The sequence below is a fragment of the Lissotriton helveticus genome, chromosome 5_1 (genome assembly GCF_964261635.1).
Source record: "Lissotriton helveticus chromosome 5_1, aLisHel1.1, whole genome shotgun sequence".
NCBI classification, from domain to species: Eukaryota; Metazoa; Chordata; class Amphibia; order Caudata; family Salamandridae; genus Lissotriton; species Lissotriton helveticus.
Window position 1 is genome coordinate 229,792,603 of NC_136065.1, and position 17,234 is coordinate 229,809,836.

At 46.1% G+C, this 17,234-nt stretch overlaps 1 protein-coding gene across 1 annotated transcript in view; it reads right to left on the minus strand.

Moving 5' to 3' along the window:
- CCDC183 (coiled-coil domain containing 183) overlaps positions 1–17,234 on the minus strand; it is a 309,578-nt gene that overhangs the window by 180,679 nt on the left and 111,665 nt on the right. The window contains exon 9 of the mRNA XM_078640859.1: positions 5,986–6,089. Coding sequence (XP_078496985.1) covers positions 5,986–6,089 — 104 coding nt within the window. The remainder of the gene's footprint in view (positions 1–5,985; positions 6,090–17,234) is intronic.

Sequence of the window (17,234 nt, forward strand, 5' to 3'; positions counted from 1 at the left end):
TAGGGCCACAGAGGACCAGCCCTTTGCCCGGGCTTAGCCTGGCGATTCCCGCGCGCGTCCTCGCGGTGCGAGGGACAAAGCGGGGCTTTATGCGCCTACTGGCGCCTGGTGATGATACTTCCTGCCCCAAGGGATCCTGGGGGTCGTAGTCTCGCCACTAGACCGGCGGAGCCAAGCCCGGCCGGTCGAGAAACAGTCAACGGGAGCAGGGGGGCGGAGCCAAGCCCGGCCACAGCAGAAGAGGTACATAGCTCAAGGGGGAAACGCTACAGCCCTTGCACAGCGTCACAAAGGAAACAGAGGGGCTCAGCACAAAGCGGGGCTTTATGCGCCTCCTGGCGCCTGGTGATGATACTTCCTGCCCCAAGGGATCCTGGGGGTCGTAGTCTCGCCACTAGACCGGCGGAGCCAAGCCCGGCCGGTCGAGAAACAGTCAACGGGAGCAGGGGGGCGGAGCCAAGCCCGGCCACAGCAGAAGAGGTACATAGCTCAAGGGGGAAACGCTACAGCCCTTGCACAGCGTCACAAAGGAAACAGAGGGGCTCAGCACAAAGCGGGGCTTTATGCGCCTCCTGGCGCCTGGTGATGATACTTCCTGCCCCAAGGGATCCTGGGGGTCGTAGTCTCGCCACTAGACCGGCGGAGCCAAGCCCGGCCGGTCGAGAAACAGTCAACGGGAGCAGGGGGGCGAAGCCAAGCCCGGCCACAGCAGAAGAGGTAAGTAGCTCAAGGGCGAAACGCTACAGCCCTCGCACAGCGTCACAAAGGAAAACCTGTGACCTGCTGTGACTGTCGGTCGGAGCCATTCCTACCGCATTGTAATCTGCTGGTCGGATTCCTTTCGGACCGACCCATTTGGATGGTGTTGGTCAGAAAGGAATTGAACCAGTCATTCCGATGTGCGCAGAGAGCCTGTCCGACAGTCGGAATGACTTCAGTAAACCCATGGGCAGCTCTTCTTGCCCGAGGGATTTCAATGTCGGATTCTGGAAGCCTTTCTGTGATTTGATTGATGATTTGATTTGATTTAGGATTTATAGAGCGCGTAGCTACCCTCGGGCATCCCAGCGCTATAGTATCAGCCTGAAAGTACTCCTGGGGTATGATTATTGGGGGAACAGCCAGGTTTTCAGTAGTCTGCGGAATGACATCAGATTATTTTCTTTGCGGATGCTAAGGGGGAGGCTGTTCCTGAGCTTCGGGGCGTTATATGCAAATCGACGCCCACCGGTGCGTGCTCTTCTTATTCTGGGGAGGCTAGCCAGAAATAGGGAGTCCGACCTGAGCTGTCTGGTAGATTTATGGGGTTTGTTGAGTGGTTTTATTATAGGTGGGCCTTTGCCTTGTAAGATTTTATGAGTGATGCATAAGGTTTTGAAGGCAATGCGCTCCTGGATGGGGAGCCAGTGAAGAGCCTTGAGGGAGGGTTTAGCCGAGCACCTTGATTTTGTCCCCGTGAGCAGTCTTGCTGCGGCATTCTGGGCGTGCTGAAGTTTTTTAATGACAGCCAGGGCCGGACTGGCCATGGCGGGCACCGGGCATTTCCCTGGTCGGCCGCTAGGGCGGGGGCCGGTTTTGGGCCCCTGGGGGGCCGTTTTTGTTACCAGGGGTCGGCAATGTCGGCCCCGGTAACAAAATCGGCCGAAACCGGCCGTTGCAAACTGCTCAGCTGCACTCCCCCTGACCCCAGGGGGGGCCAGCTGAGCAGTTTGCCAGGGCCGGTTTCTGTTCTCAGTCCGGCCCTGATGACAGCTACTGGGGCGCCTAGGTACAGGACGTTTCCATAGTCCAGTCTCGAAATAATAAGGCCCTGGATGAGAATTTTCCTAGACTGGGGGGGGGATAAGAGGGAGGATCTTCCTGGCTGCTCGCATGAGCCCAAAGCAAGTGCCGGCTGTCTTTCTCGCTTGGGCTCTGAAGCTGAGGTCCTGGTCGAGCCAAAATCCTAAGCTCTTGATTTCATGTTTTGGTGTAGGGGGGGGTGCCCATGCTGGGTGGCCATGCAAGGGTTTTGGGGAGTTTGTTTGAGTCGCCTAGGAGCATAATCTCAGATTTCTCACCATTGAGCTTAAGTCTGGAGTCGCCCATCCATTTGGATATATTATGCAGGCAAGCGGCTAGATTCTCCATGGATTGATCTGCCTGGTTGATAGAGACAACTAGTTGGGTGTTGTCGGCGTACATGACCACCTTCATGCCGAATGGTGAGGTTATGTCGTCTAAGGGGGCCATGTAAACTTTAAAAAGAGTGGGGCTCAGGGAGGATCCCTGGGGAACCCCGCAGTTCAGGGGGAGAGCTTTGGAGTGACCGTAACTGTTGGCCACTTGGAAGGTCCTATGTTCCAGGAATGATTTTAGCCAGGCCAAAGCAGTCCCAGTGATGCCAGTTTTTTGGAGGCGGTAGAGGAGGATGGAGTGGTCGACCGTATCAAAGGCGGCACTCAGGTCCAGGAGGATCACTGCCACTGATCCCCCTGCGTCCAAGATGGATCTTGCCTCCTCTGTTACGGCCAAGAGGGCAGTGTCAGTCCCCTGTCCTGGTCTGAACCCAGTCTGGGAGTGGCGAAGGAGGTTGTTGGTCTCTAGAAATATTGAGAGCTGTTCGTTTATGATTTTTTCTGCCACTTTGCTGATGCCTGGGAGTAGGGAGATGGGTCTGAAGTTAGAGGGATCTAAGGGGTCTAGGTGGGGTTTCTTGATGAGTGCACGTACTGTCGCACTTTTCCAGATGTCGGGGACTGTCCCGCGGGAGAGGGAGGCATTTATCAGGGTGGTGAGGAGGGGGGATATTGTAGGGGCTACTAGTTTCAGTTTACTCATGGGAGCTGGGTCGTCCGGGGATCCACTCTTCACCTGATTGAGGGTGGCCATCAACCTCTCAATGGAGATGGGGAGGAAGGCATTCAGGAGGGGGGGCGTCTTGGTCGATGGGCCAAGCTGGAAGGTCGGTTGAGGGGTGGGGCTGGGGAAAGGTCTTTAGGATCTTGATGATTTTGGATGAGAAGAATTCGGCGAGTTGGGTGCATCCGGCGCCGGTGGGGTCAGCGGCCGGCTGAGGTTCGGGGACTTTCATAAGTGCTTTTACTATGCGGTAGGTCTCCTTAGAGGAGTTGGAAGCAGCTAGAATTTTACCTTCGAAATAGGTAGCTTGCGTATTTTTTATGAGGGTTTTGTATTGTTTCAAGGATGATTTATAAGTTTCTTTGCTGTTTGAGGTCCAATCTTTCCTCCAGAGACGTTCGAGCCTTTTGCATTTTTTTCGTAGTTCACGCAGTTCCAGAGTAAACCAGGGTGACTTGAATGATCCCCTCTTACTGGGAAGGTGTTTGACGGGGAGAACCGCGTCGAGGGATGATTCTATCCAAGATCGGATTTGGGTGTCTGCTAGTGAGGGGTCCGGGTCCAAGGTGGGGGTGGATGCTATCAGCTGGCTGGTCCAAGCATCCGTGTCTAGGTTGTACCACAGGCGCGATGGTGCTTGGGGTGGAGGGCTGTGAGTGATTTCGGTGGAGATTGGGAGTTTGAGGAGGATCAGGTGGTGATCTGTCCAGGGGATGGGTAGGGGTGGGGATGTGGTGAGTTCCGGGATGTTAGAAAAGATAGGGTCCAAGAGATGGCCCTTATTGTGGGTGGGGTGAGAATTTTTTAAGAAGAGGCTGAGTGCGACTAGGTCTTCTTTGAGGTCTCCAGCTATTTTGTTCCCTCGGTCGTCAAAATGGATGTTAAGATCTCCTAGCACTGTGAAGTTGGAAGATAGACAGGCTAGGGAGGTGGCTGTATCCACCAGTGAGTTAGGGAACTGTCCAAGTGGGCCCGGGGGTCGGTATATTAGAAGTCCCAACAGAGTTTTCTCCGGGGAGAGATGTAGGGAGAAGTGAGTGTTTTCGCATTCGAGGATTGGGCTATCCTTGAGATGGCAGGAGAGGTGGGCTTTGGTGATAATTGCTATGCCGCCTCCTAACCCATGAGGTCTATCTAGGTGTTTAATTGTGTAGCCTGGGGGTAGGGCTTGGACTATGTCTGGGTCAGAAGCTGAGTTGATACATGTTTCTGTGAGGAACAGCACTTCGATGTCGTTGTTCAGTATTAGAAGGTTAATCTCAGTGCTGTGTTTGGGGAGGGATCTGCAGTTGAGCAGGGCCATTTTGATTGTCCTAACTTTGGGGAATGAGTGGGGGGTGAGTTTGTATAGGCAGTGGTTGCATTTATTTTGATTCTCAACGGGAGAGATTGAATGGAGGCAGGGGTCGTTGGCACTCATGGCGAGTTGCCGGAGTGTGCTTGCGGAGTAGCTAATAGGTGACGAGCTGAGGGGATTAGGGGGACTGGGCCCTGGGCCCGTTCTGGCACGGACGGGCGCAGACGGGCTTACCTTTGGCGCGCTGGTGGCACGCCCGCATCGCGCGTCCGCTGCGCGTCCGGCCAAGGCACATCCTTTTGGGGAGAGGGGGGGGGAGTGGCCTCACTTCCCTCGCTGATGGCGGCAATTTGTTGGTCTGACCCGCGGCAGCGTTTACATCGGCTGCGCGGTGTGACTTCGAGCGACTCTCAAGGGCGGGGGGCCTTTCTGAAAGGCTGTCGGAAGTCGACTTTGGGGATCCCCAGCAGGGCCCCCATGGGTGCCCGGCCTCTGTTTGGCGGCCGAGGGGGCACCTATGGTGCGTCCTTGTTGATCCCTGCACCCTGCGGCAGGCACCTTGAGGTGTCTGCCATGGGGTGCAGGGATGAACTGCACCTCTTCATTTTACAATGAGAGCATGCATTCCGGTCAGAATGTATGCTCCCATTGTAAAGAATAAGAGTGCGACCGAACACTCTTCTGTCACATCCTAATTGGTCGGTTCGGATCGCCAACAGGAGGTGGGGCGATTCCAAGACCGAAACAATTTCGGGCGGACTTAAGTCCACCCAACATTGTATTTAGGCCTTTAGTATTTAGTAAGGTGGTAGAAACATAGGGGCCTATTAGGATGGCGGGCGGGTCACCCTAGCGGTGCTGGGACCGGCCGCCAGTGGTGCGGCAGTCCGGCACTGGCAATTAGGATGCCACCGCCACGGTGGCAGTGGCTTCACCCATCCACAACATTGTGGCCGGCGGTACACACAGCACCGCCCACCACAATGCTGTGGCTGCACTGTGTGCATGTGCATGCACGGTGCCTGCCACGTTGTGCATGCAAATGCAGGGGCGTACCATAGGTACCCCCCTTGTGCACCCCCAATGCCCTGGGGGCCGGCAATGGGCCCCGCATGCAGTAACTGCATGCCATTTAAAGGCACTTCCCAGCATGTATAGTAATATGGATGGCGGTGTCTTGCAGACACCGCCACCCTATACAGGCCCTTTTCCGCCCTGTCGACTCCTCGACCGGTGGAAAACCGGCAGACGGTCTTCCCGTCTGCCAGGGTCCCCCCGCCATACTAATGTGGCAAGGGTAAATGGGATGCGGGCGGAGGAGAATGTTAGGCGGATCTCCACTGCCATGCGGGCGGTGCGATCCGCCAGACATTCTAATAGGCCCCATGGTTGTTTCCCAACAGATGAAATCCCTACATCACCAAACTACTGCAAGACCCTGACTACCTTCACTAAGGAAGAACTGGTCAGGCACACAAAGATAGCCCACCGGCATGTATGAAACTGTATCTCTCACTCCTCTTTGCCTTTTTGCATGCTTAGATGTTGCTTGAAGATTGTGCAACAGCACAGGAGCATCTCACTGAACCTCACTGAACCTCACCCATGATACCAAACCTCTTGTCACAAAGGTTGGAGTATTCACACATGCTGGAAGCACAAATTGAGTAGTATGTTTTCTTCTGTGCTCCAAGTATGTTGAGGCCTTTCCACAGGCATGAGGAGCTATACAAATGTCACTACAATATAATACAATACAATTATGAATGCTTATCTGCTGACTGACAGTTTAATTTTCCTGAGTAAAGAAAAGAGCGAGATCAAGGGAGTAAAAAATTATCACCTACCTCAATCTTTGAGCAATGCACTGCATTCTTGAGGTTGTCGATGTCTGTGAACAGCTTCTGCTGGCTCTTGGTCATGCTTTTTTCAGCCTCTGCCTTTGCCAATGCTAAGGGTGAGAAATAGAAGGAAAAAGGTGAAACCAAAAATTGTGCGACAAGATCATGACACAGATCACGTAGAGAGAGAGGGTCAATAAAGCGGAGTAGGTCTGTGGAATAGGTGATGGCCTTCGCGGTGGCTTATACACTCCTGTTCTCCTTTTAACACCCCTTTCTTCTGCAGCCTCTCACATTGTTGGACACTCACATCCTTTTACTCCCCACATCTTTAAAAAATCGTCCATCTACATACCTCACACTTTCGCGCATTTACAATTGGCACATATGTGACCATTGCACTGTGCACTCTGCTGAAAGGGCAAGGAATGAACAACTGTATGACCCATTGACAGGCACTGTGAGAAACTTGCAATGCTTTTAATCTCAGTTTAATAGCTCTCTCATGTGCGCCATCATAAATACCCACCGACAACCTGAATTCACTCAAACACTTGGCATTGACCCAGTTAAAACTATTCATTATGCAAACATATTATGGTGCATGAAGAAAAAGAACTACAGAAACACTTGATCTTGCAAAAAGCTAATTATCTTAGAGAATGAAAAATGAAGTAAAATATGTGAAAGGTAAACATGGATTGCACAGCTGACATGGACTACTTTAAGGCAACTATTCTTAAGACTTGTGTGGACCTCCACTGAAGTACTACTGGAAGCAAGGGTCTCCAGTCTATGCAATTTCGACAATTTGAATCTTAAGGCAATACTCAATTATACATCAAAAAGTATACATGAATAAATATAAAAATATGAAATATTTTATTTAATTCACAAACAAAAGTTTTATTTTTTGTTTTAATTGGAAGATTGTGGCATTTCAACATTTTGTTTTATTTCTAAGAGACCAGCGACATTCAAGTGCCTAGCTATTGGGTTTTTTGCTTTTAATACATGCTATCATTTTTGTCTCCAAATTACAGTTACTTCAGCCACCAATCTTCCATACTGGTTTCTGTTTGCTGTATTTGCACTGTTCCCAGGAATCAAGCTTAGGGCACAAACCTAATCTGTAGCCTTCAGTTTCAAATTCCTTCACATTTACAGAGCATTTTAATATGCTTAATTATATATATATATATATATATATATATATATATATATATATATATATATATATATATATATATATATATATATATATATATATATATATATATATATATATATATATATTATGGCTCCAGTTTACACCGTTTTCAAGGGTCACTCTTTGTGTCGGGTGCCGAAAAAACGCGTCGGTGCATCGCGTTTCAAAATAACAGCTCCAGTCTTTTCCAACCTATACCCAGCCGGGTCAGGGACAAAGACACAGCACTCCCGGGCTCAAGTTATACAGCGGAGGTGTTTATTCAAGCAAACGCGTTTCGGGACAGCGTCCCTTCGTCAGTGGTTCAACAGTGAATCATGCAGTTTCATGTTTTTAAATAAGACGCCAGAATTGGTCATGAACATCGAAAACAGACTGATGCGTGCACAATAACACAGCGCCATCTTGGATTGGTTTCGATCTGCGTTTTCAACATAATACATCGCAATATATGATTATATTTAAACATTTCGCCGTATATCGGCCAATGCGACTAAGTTCATCATCGCACAGAGACTCGTTTTTATGTTTTGTATATGCATGAGGGAGTATGCTCTTTTGATAGGGATTGGTAGTGTGTGTTGTTCTATAGTCATAATGACAATCATGGCCAATCGACCATGAAATACCTTGAGCTGAAGTTTACTTCAGTTTTGATCTTGCCGTGTATCGGCAATGGCAGCCATCATGGCTGCGTAAATTCACACTTCTTCATCCCTTTCCAAGAGCATCTCCCAGACCAATTATTCTAAATCAAGCTGCTGCATGTTAAAAACCTCATAATTATATAACCCACCACATCTATTCAATCCTTCATATATATATACAGTCATTTTTCATCTTGGTAATTCCAATTCATAACATTTCAAACAGTTGTTACATTCCAAAATTTGTCATAACTTTCATGAGCTTGTGATATCCATGTATCATGTTATCCAAGGTGAGTTGCCATCTCCTCTCCCATATTCAGACCCCCTGGTGCCTTCGTTTCTAAATCAATAATGTAACGCGATTCAAGTCTCCTAAGGGTCTGAAGTCTATTCCCTCCCCTTAGATTTTCCGGGACACAGTCTAAACAGTAGAACCTAAGTAGGTCTCTGTTGCTATTATGTTTGATCGCAAAGTGCCTGGCAACAGGGTAGGTGAAATCCTTATTCATGATCGCTCTCATGTGTTCTAAAATTCTTAGTTTTACAGAATTGATTGTACTACCAATATACTTCAATTGGCAGAGGCACTGTAAACTGTAAACCACATGATCCGTCTGACAGGTCATGAATTTGTTAATCTTCCTTTCGCCTTGACAGCCTCTCATTTGATAAGTGAATGTGCGTTTGCTGAAGGCGCAAGCTTTGCACTTCCCACACGGAAAAAAGCCCTTTGCCTCCTTCAGCGTACCTTTGATGTTACGTATGGGTTCTAGATGGCTATGAACCATATGATCCCTTAAGGATCTTGCCTTCCTAAAAGTAAATTGTGGGGTAACAGGTATGTCTGACCCCACAATGTTTTTAGGATATGCCAATGTTTGGCCATGATTGTCCTGAGTTTAAAGGAATTCGCCGAGTAAGTAGTCACCATGCGAAATTTCCCTTCTACTTTGGGTTTCTCTTTTTTTTCGAACAATACATTGCGTGGCAAAGCCTTTACGCGATTTAAGGTATCAAGTAAGAGTTTTGATTTATAACCCCTTTCTTCAAATCTGTCCATACTTTCTCTGACTGCTAGATCAATGTCTTCCTCATGGGTACAGTTCCGTTTCAATCTAAGAAACTCCCCATAAGGGATCCTATTGATCAGTTTGCGTGGGTGACTACTGGTAGCAAACAGGACACTATTCCCAGCTGTTGGTTTCCGATAGAGGGAAGTTGAAATTTTCCCACCTTTTATAGATACCTGTAGGTCTAAGTAGTTAACTTGTGATTTACTGATCTCCCCCGTAAACCTTAGGTTGCAGTCATTATGATTTAGCATCTCAATATATTCTTGTACTTCATCTATGGACCCATCCCATACTAGGAACAGGTCATCAATGTACCTGTACCAAATCACCACTTTGCTGTTCCATGTGGCGTTTCTCGGACCCCAGGCTTCCTGCTCCTCCCACCAGCCCACGAATAAATTTGCGTAGCTGGGGGCGAAGCAGGAACCCATCGCCGTGCCCGACTTCTGTCTGTATAGAGTCTCCTGGAAAAGGAAGATGTTGTTATTCAGACAAAAGTCTACTAATTGAAGTACATCTTGTTATGCATTGCAAATTTCAGTGATCTTTTTCCCAAGAAATATTCAATTGCTTTCATTCCTTGTCCATGCTCTATACAAGTATATAAGCTTGTTATGTCCAGTGTTATCATCACATAGGAGGGTTGCCATATCAGACTTTCAATCTTCTCAATAAAGTCTGTCGAATCCCGAATATAGGACTTAAGCTCCAAGACAAATTCGAAGAGATAGAAGTTTAAGAATTTGGAAAGGTTTTCTGTCAGACCTCCTATGGAGGAGATAATGGGTCTTCCTGGGGGTTTGTCAATGTTCTTGTGAACTTTGGGCAGGTGGTAAAAGGTGGGTATGGTAGGGTTGGTGGTTTTCAAGAATAGGTACTCTTCTAGTTCTAACATTTGTTTACCATGCCACTTCTTCAAAAGTTCATGGAGGATTACATTGCTTGTTAGATATTCTTTTTTATCAATTTGTGTGTAACAGTGAGTATCTTGTAGCTGACGTGTCGCTTCTTCAACATAGTCTTCGCGTGACATGATTACAATGTTGCCCCCTTTGTCGGAGGGTTTACAAATAATGGACTTGTCGTCCGCCAGGGTTTTTATTGCTATTCTCTGATCCTTAGTGATGTTGAATTCATTGGATCTTTTGTTTATTGTTCTCATGGACATCAGATCCCTGATGACCGCGTCAGAGAATGTGTCAATTGCAACCGTTGTGGTTTGAGGTACGAATTTGGACGGTAATTTAAAACCACTGGTTGGAGCCTCCTGGTCAACGTCAACATTTGCTAATCTCTGCGTAAGAGAGTTGTTAGAGGCACTTTCATCGCATTCACTGCCTTTTCGCAGATTTTCCAAGAGTTCACATGTGGTTAAATCATTTACACTCAAAAGGTCAGTTCCCTTCTTGTTACCATGCAGATACTTTATCTCCTTAGCTGTTGGTTTTACTTTAAAGTATTTGTGTAACTTGATCTTTCTAACAAATTTGTAGAGATCGATCCTTGTTTGGGTGTACTCCATCTGCGTGTTCGGGCAGAAGGTGAGTCCCAGTTTCAAAACGGACTCCTCACTCAAGGACAGAACTCTTTTTGACAAGTTGACAATTGTTAGGGAGTCATTTTGTCTCACCATCTTTGGCCTCTCCTGCTTCTTGTTGTTCGCGAGGTTGTATTGGCCTTTCTTCTGCCCCTTCCTTTTCCAGCCACCTCGTCTTGTTTGTCTGCCTCCTCCGGTGGTTTGTTTTTTCCATCCCTTAGCCAGCTGTGTCTGATAACTTTGAATTCCTGATGAAAAGGGATCTTCTTTTGTGGGATGGATGAATTTGTCGTTTCATCCCCGGAGGCTTCACTCAGATTTATATCTGATTCCGATGTTTCAATTCTTGATTCAGGTGGCGCCCCAGGTTTCTGATCTTTCTTTGCCAGTTCTTTTCGGGGCTGATCGTATTTCTTAGCGAAGGTAAGTACTCTGCCCATCGTGTAGTCCCGTTCATCCCGATCGAATTTCTCCTGCTTTCTCATTTTGATTTTTAGTTCGTACTTTTGTAATCTCTTTTTCATGGTTGTTCGTAGTTGTTCTTGTTCCTCCTTATCGGTGTTCTTTAGTAATTCCTCCTCCATTGCCTCTATTTCCTTGACCGCCCTGTCCCGGTCACTCCAGGCAAATTGTACTAGGATTTCAAGCATCCCTTTGCAGGATAAGGCAATGTGGGCAGCCCATGCCTCCAGCAGGAGAGGGTCGGGATTTTCGTAGGCGGGCACGGTGAATATTCGTAGTCCCCTAGGTACCCTTTGTACTTCAATGTACCCTTGGAGTGATGTACCCTCCCACCACTTCCTAAGTTCTCTCTCATAAAGCTTTTCTAGCTTCTGGAATTGTGTAACCAGGATGTTTGTTTCCTCCGTGGTAACCTTGGGTGGTGGTTTGGTTATATCGGGTTTTTGTTTTTAAACATGTCCCCAGCTGCGTCTCTGCGTTCACTCATGTTGAACATTTTTCGGCTTTGTGTGGTTCAGGCGGTCCGATCCCGGACCCTCGCCTGCCCCCTCCTTTTGCTGATATTATAAGGTGAGCCCTCGACACACCTCCAAATAAATGACAGTTTTGGGATACCGGGTGAGGTTTCTCTCTCTCTATGTCCTCGCGTGTTTTCTCTGCATTCCGGTTAACAAATTCTGCTCTCCCAAATCAGATCCAACGGACAATGGAGAATTACTTCTTTACCTCCTCGTTCGTGGATGGCGGAGGTGCACCCCCGTTAAAAAACATGAAACTGCATGATTCACTGTTGAACCACTGACAAAGGGACGCTGTCCCGAAACGCGTTTGCTTGAATAAACACCTCCGCTGTATAACTTGAGCCCGGGAGTGCTGTGTCCCTGACCCGGCTGGGTATAGATTGGAAAAGACTGGAGCTGTTATTTTGAAACACGATGCACCGACGCGTTTTTTCGGCACCCGACACAAAGAGTGACCCTCGAAAACGGTGTAAACTGGAGCCATAATCTTTTAACGGGGGTGCACAGTAAAATGGCACATTTCATCAAATTGGGAACATACAGCAATCATGATAATAAGAATACATTCAATAGTTATAAAAGTGGGCATACTACAAGTGGGTTAAAACACTAAAAACAATAAAAACAGTAAAATCCGTGTCTTTAATCACCCCACCTGAATGTTCGGGGATAGCTTCCCGGTCTCAGAACGCAATAGCAGCCACCAGGAAGCTAGCAGCCCTGTATCTTTAGTCATTCCACCTGAATGTTCGGGGATAGTTTCCTGGTCTTGATACGGGGAGATCAGTAAATCACAAGTTAACTACTTAGACCTACAGGTATCTATAAAAGGTGGGAAAATTTCAACTTCCCTCTATCGGAAACCAACAGCTGGGAATAGTGTCCTGTTTGCTACCAGTAGTCACCCACGCAAACTGATCAATAGCATCCCTTATGGGGAGTTTCTTAGATTGAAACGAAACTGTACCCATGAGGAAGACTTTGATCTAGCAGTCAGAGAAAGTATGGACAGATTTGAAGAAAGGGGTTATAAATCAAAACTCTTACTTGATACCTTAAATCGCGTAAAGGCTTTGCCACGCAATGTATTGTTCGAAAAAAAAGAGAAACCCAAAGTAGAAGGGAAATTTCGCATGGTGACTACTTACTCGGCGAATTCCTTTAAACTCAGGACAATCATGGCCAAACATTGGCATATCCTAAAAACAGATCACATTGTGGGGTCAGACATACCTGTTACCCCACAATTTACATTTAGGAAGGCAAGATCCTTAAGGGATCATATAGTTCATAGCCATCTAGAACCCATACGTAACATCAAAGGTACGCTGAAGGAGGCAAAGGGCTTTTTTCCGTGTGGGAAGTGCAAAGCTTGCGCCTTCAGCAAACGCACATTCACTTATCAAGTGAGAGGCTGTCAAGGCGAAAGGAAGATTAACAAATTCATGACCTGTCAGACAGATCATGTGGTTTACTGTTTACAGTGCCCCTGCCAATTGAAGTATATTGGTAGTACAATCAATTCTGTAAAACTAAGAATTTTAGAACACACGAGAGCGATCATGAATAAGGATTTCACCTACCCTGTTGCCAGGCACTTTGCGATCAAACATAATAGCAACAGAGACCTACTTAGGTTCTACTGTTTAGACTGTGTCCCGGAAAATCTAAGGGGAGGGAATAGACTTCAGACCCTTAGGAGACTTGAATCGCGTTACATTATTGATTTAGAAACGAAGGCACCAGGGGGTCTGAATATAGGAGAGGAGATGGCAACTCACCTTGGATAACATGATACATGGATATCACAAGCTCATGAAAGTTATGACAAATTTTGGAATGTAACAACTGTTTGAAATGTTATGAATTGGAATTACCAAGATGAAAAATGACTGTATATATATGAAGGATTGAATAGATGTGGTGGGTGGTGGGTTATATAATTATGAGGTTTTTAACATGCAGCGGCTTGATTTAGAATAATTGGTCTGGGAGATGCTCTTGGAAAGGGATGAAGAAGTGTGAATTTACGCAGCCATGATGGCTGCCATTGCCGATACACGGCAAGATCAAAACTGAAGTAAACTTCAGCTCAAGGTATTTCATGGTCGATTGGCCATGATTGTCATTATGACTATAGAACAACACACACTACCAATCCCTATCAAAAGAGCATACTCCCTCATGCATATACAAAAACATAAAAACAAGTCTCTGTGCGATGATGAACTTAGTCGCATTGGCCGATATACGGCGAAATGTTTAAATATAATCATATATTGCGATGTATTATGTTGAAAACGCAGATCGAAACCAATCCAAGATGGCGCTGTGTTATTGTGAACGCATCAGTCCGTTTCCGATGTTCATGACCAATTCTGGCGTCTTATTTAAAAACATGAAACTGCATGATTCACTGGTGAACCACTGACGAAGGGACGCTGTCCCGAAACGCGTTTGCTTGAATAAACACCTCCGCTGTATAACTTGAGCCCGGGAGTGCTGTGTCTTTGTCCCTGACCCGGCTGGGTATAGGTTGGAAAAGACTGGAACTGATATATATATATATATATATATATACATATATATATATATATATATATATATATATTCACTGAAAAAACCATAGGTTATAGACCATATATAGTTAGGAATTAGCATTTACAAAACCTTGAAAATTCACTGAAAAAACCATAGGTTATAGACCATATATAGTTAGGAATTAGCATTTAAAAAACCTTTTTTTACTCACACAAAACCATTGAAATTCCATATATAGTTAGTAGTACTAACTATATATCGCGCACCCGCAATCCACTGCTGATCATGTCACATATTACATAATTCATGACATGGTCAGTGACATCACTGATGACATCACTGATGACATCTCAAATGACATAACTGATGACATCACTGATGACATCTCAAATGACATCACTGATGACATCACTGATGACATCTCAAATGACATCACTGATGACATCTCATTTGACATTACTGATCACATCACTGATGACATCATTCATGTGATAATACGATGAACCTCTTCAGACTCTAATATAACCTTAGATACACTCAGTGTAAACAGACACTCACAGACTGTCACTCATCCATGGAGTTACTTACACACCTAGTCAGTCATGCAAAGAATCAATCACACCTCCATTTCCTCAACTATACAGTTATACACACCTTACTTATTCAAACATATACTAACACATATTTACTCTCTTTTACAATCCCTGATACAAGTTCACAATCATCCATACAGCCACTCAGACATTTACTGGCTCTTATGCACAGTTATTTATATATGCCAACTCTCACATGTACTGTGTTTTACATATGTACTTACTTTGACATGTAGCACTGAGATATCCATTCACTCACCAATGCACAGAGTCATACACCTCCCAGCCACCCACACACACACTCAGTCTCCCATACAAATACTTGAGCAACCAATCAATAACCCATATACTTACTCATATAGCTACTGATCAACACATGCAGCAGTTTACAGAACAACAAACATAATGATGCACAAATTAACACAGTTCAGTCACTAACCCATGCACTCAGTGAGACACATTTAACCACTCACTCATTCAGTCAGTCATGCACCTACTAAATCCTTCATCCAGACACTTCTACATCCACTCATTCTTCAATATGTAAGACATATTTTAACTTTACAGAAATACACAGTCACTGGATGTTGTCATCAGTGATGTCATTTGAGATGTCATCAGTGATGTCATCAGTGATGTCATTTGAGATGTCATCAGTGATGTCATCAGTGATGTCACTGACCATGTCATGAATGATGTAATATGTGACATGATCAGCAGTGGATTGCGGGTGCGCGATATATAGTTAGTACTACTAACTATATATGGAATTTCAATGGTTTTGTGTGAGTAAAAAAAGGTTTTTTAAATGCTAATTCCTAACTATATATGGTCTATATCCTATGGTTTTTTCAGTGAATTTTCAAGGTTTTGTAAATGCTAATTCCTAACTATATATGGTCTATAACCTATGGTTTTTTCAGTGAATTTCAATGGTTTTTTAATAGCAAATATCATAAGCTGTCGAATGTCAAGTACGTGGTAAGAAAAAACATTTTCGTGTTTATGCACACTGATCTGCTTTGAATGCTGCCCCCTCCTCATTTCTATTAGGAGTACTCTCTCTTTGCAGATAGTGAAGGGTAGTTAACGCAGGCCTTTGCCCCCGTTGTAATCCGTCGTGCCTGCTTCTCTCTCCATTTGATTGATTGTTATCCAAGCATTTACTGTTTTAGAATTGGTTCTCTTTGGTTCATTCTCTATTTACAAACAAGCACAGAGTCGCAATACTCTGTTTAGTCTTTGCAGATAGCGAAAAATCGTGTAAAAAAACAAAAGGAATCGAGCAAAATCAGTAGGCCACTAATGGGATCTCTTTTTGACCTCGCTAAAATAGAAACATTAGGAACAACCCCTCATGACAAATACGAAACTAGTGAGATGAACTGAACTCCAGACCATGATGGCTGCAAGACAGCTCGGCTCCGCCACCCACCCCGCCCAAAATAACGATAAACTCTATGCAAATATATACAACACACCAGCAAAGTAACAGGGTAAAACATTTTATTAAACAACTATTTACATAACTATTTTAAACTTTTTGTTGCCCGATCCGGCTAGCTCAATCGATCGAGCATGAAACTCATGCACTCTGATGATTCAAAGTTTTGAAGAGTGCTTGTAACACTGTCTGAAGCCTATTTGCACTTGCTTCATCTTCACTATTCTAAAAGTAAGTGGGGGCTGTTTGAGTACGTTACTGCATTTGTAAACAATGTGATGCGGTGCCACCCTGAACCGCTTAACGGAGGCCCCCGAGGGACGGTGTGATGGCGCGGACTCGGAGGGGGCGCTTGGCTCCGGCCCCCTCCCCAAGTCGTGTTCTCCTGGTGTGGCCTGAGATCGCCCCCGACATAGGTGGCCGGCTCCCGGGATCAAGCGGAACTTTTTGCCTTTTGGTAACTCTTCCATTCTTGACCTTGTCCCACAATCCGTTTCACCTAAAGACACGCTGTAGTGGGGCGCCCCTTTACCATTTCAGTTGCCATTCCGCCCGCTTTTGCTACACTGTGCCTCTTCCGCTATTCAGCTGTTTACCGCCCGCTCTTTCGACTACAACGTCTCGCTCACCATGTAGTTGAGTTGCTCCCGCTCTTGCGGTGCAGCGATAGGCGGCTGCCACAGGACTCTCAAAATGGCGGCCGGCTCTTCAGATTTGGGCGTGGTCCAATAAAATGGCCCTGCGACACCTTGGAACTCGGACGCTTGTCTGCTAGAGCTTGGGCTCCATTCTCGAAAGCGTCCCCTCAGCCTTGAAGATTCTACAAAAGTCTTGGGGGCCCCCGACTCCCGCAGGCTTCTGGTGGGGAGCGGCTAGCATGATTGCTCGTGGAATGGCCACGACGGAGCTACGAAATGGTGGTGCTCTCATGCTAACGCCAGCTTCAGTCTGAAACATCCAGAAACTCTGTAGACTACCAATTCGATCAGTTCCGGTAGCGCCCCAACGTGACCCGGTAGAGAAGAACTTGCCCTCCCCTCTTTGACTGATGGTTCTTGTTGCCTGTCCCTTCTGTTGTCATTTAACAGAACTATTTAGCCTGCTGAAAGGGGTTGTGTTCCGACCGCTGGTTGGTGGAGACATTTTGACTATATTCTGGACCTGCGTTGTCGCGTAATGCGTCATATGACGCGCCGCTTTAGCGCATCCGGAAGTGATCCGGGG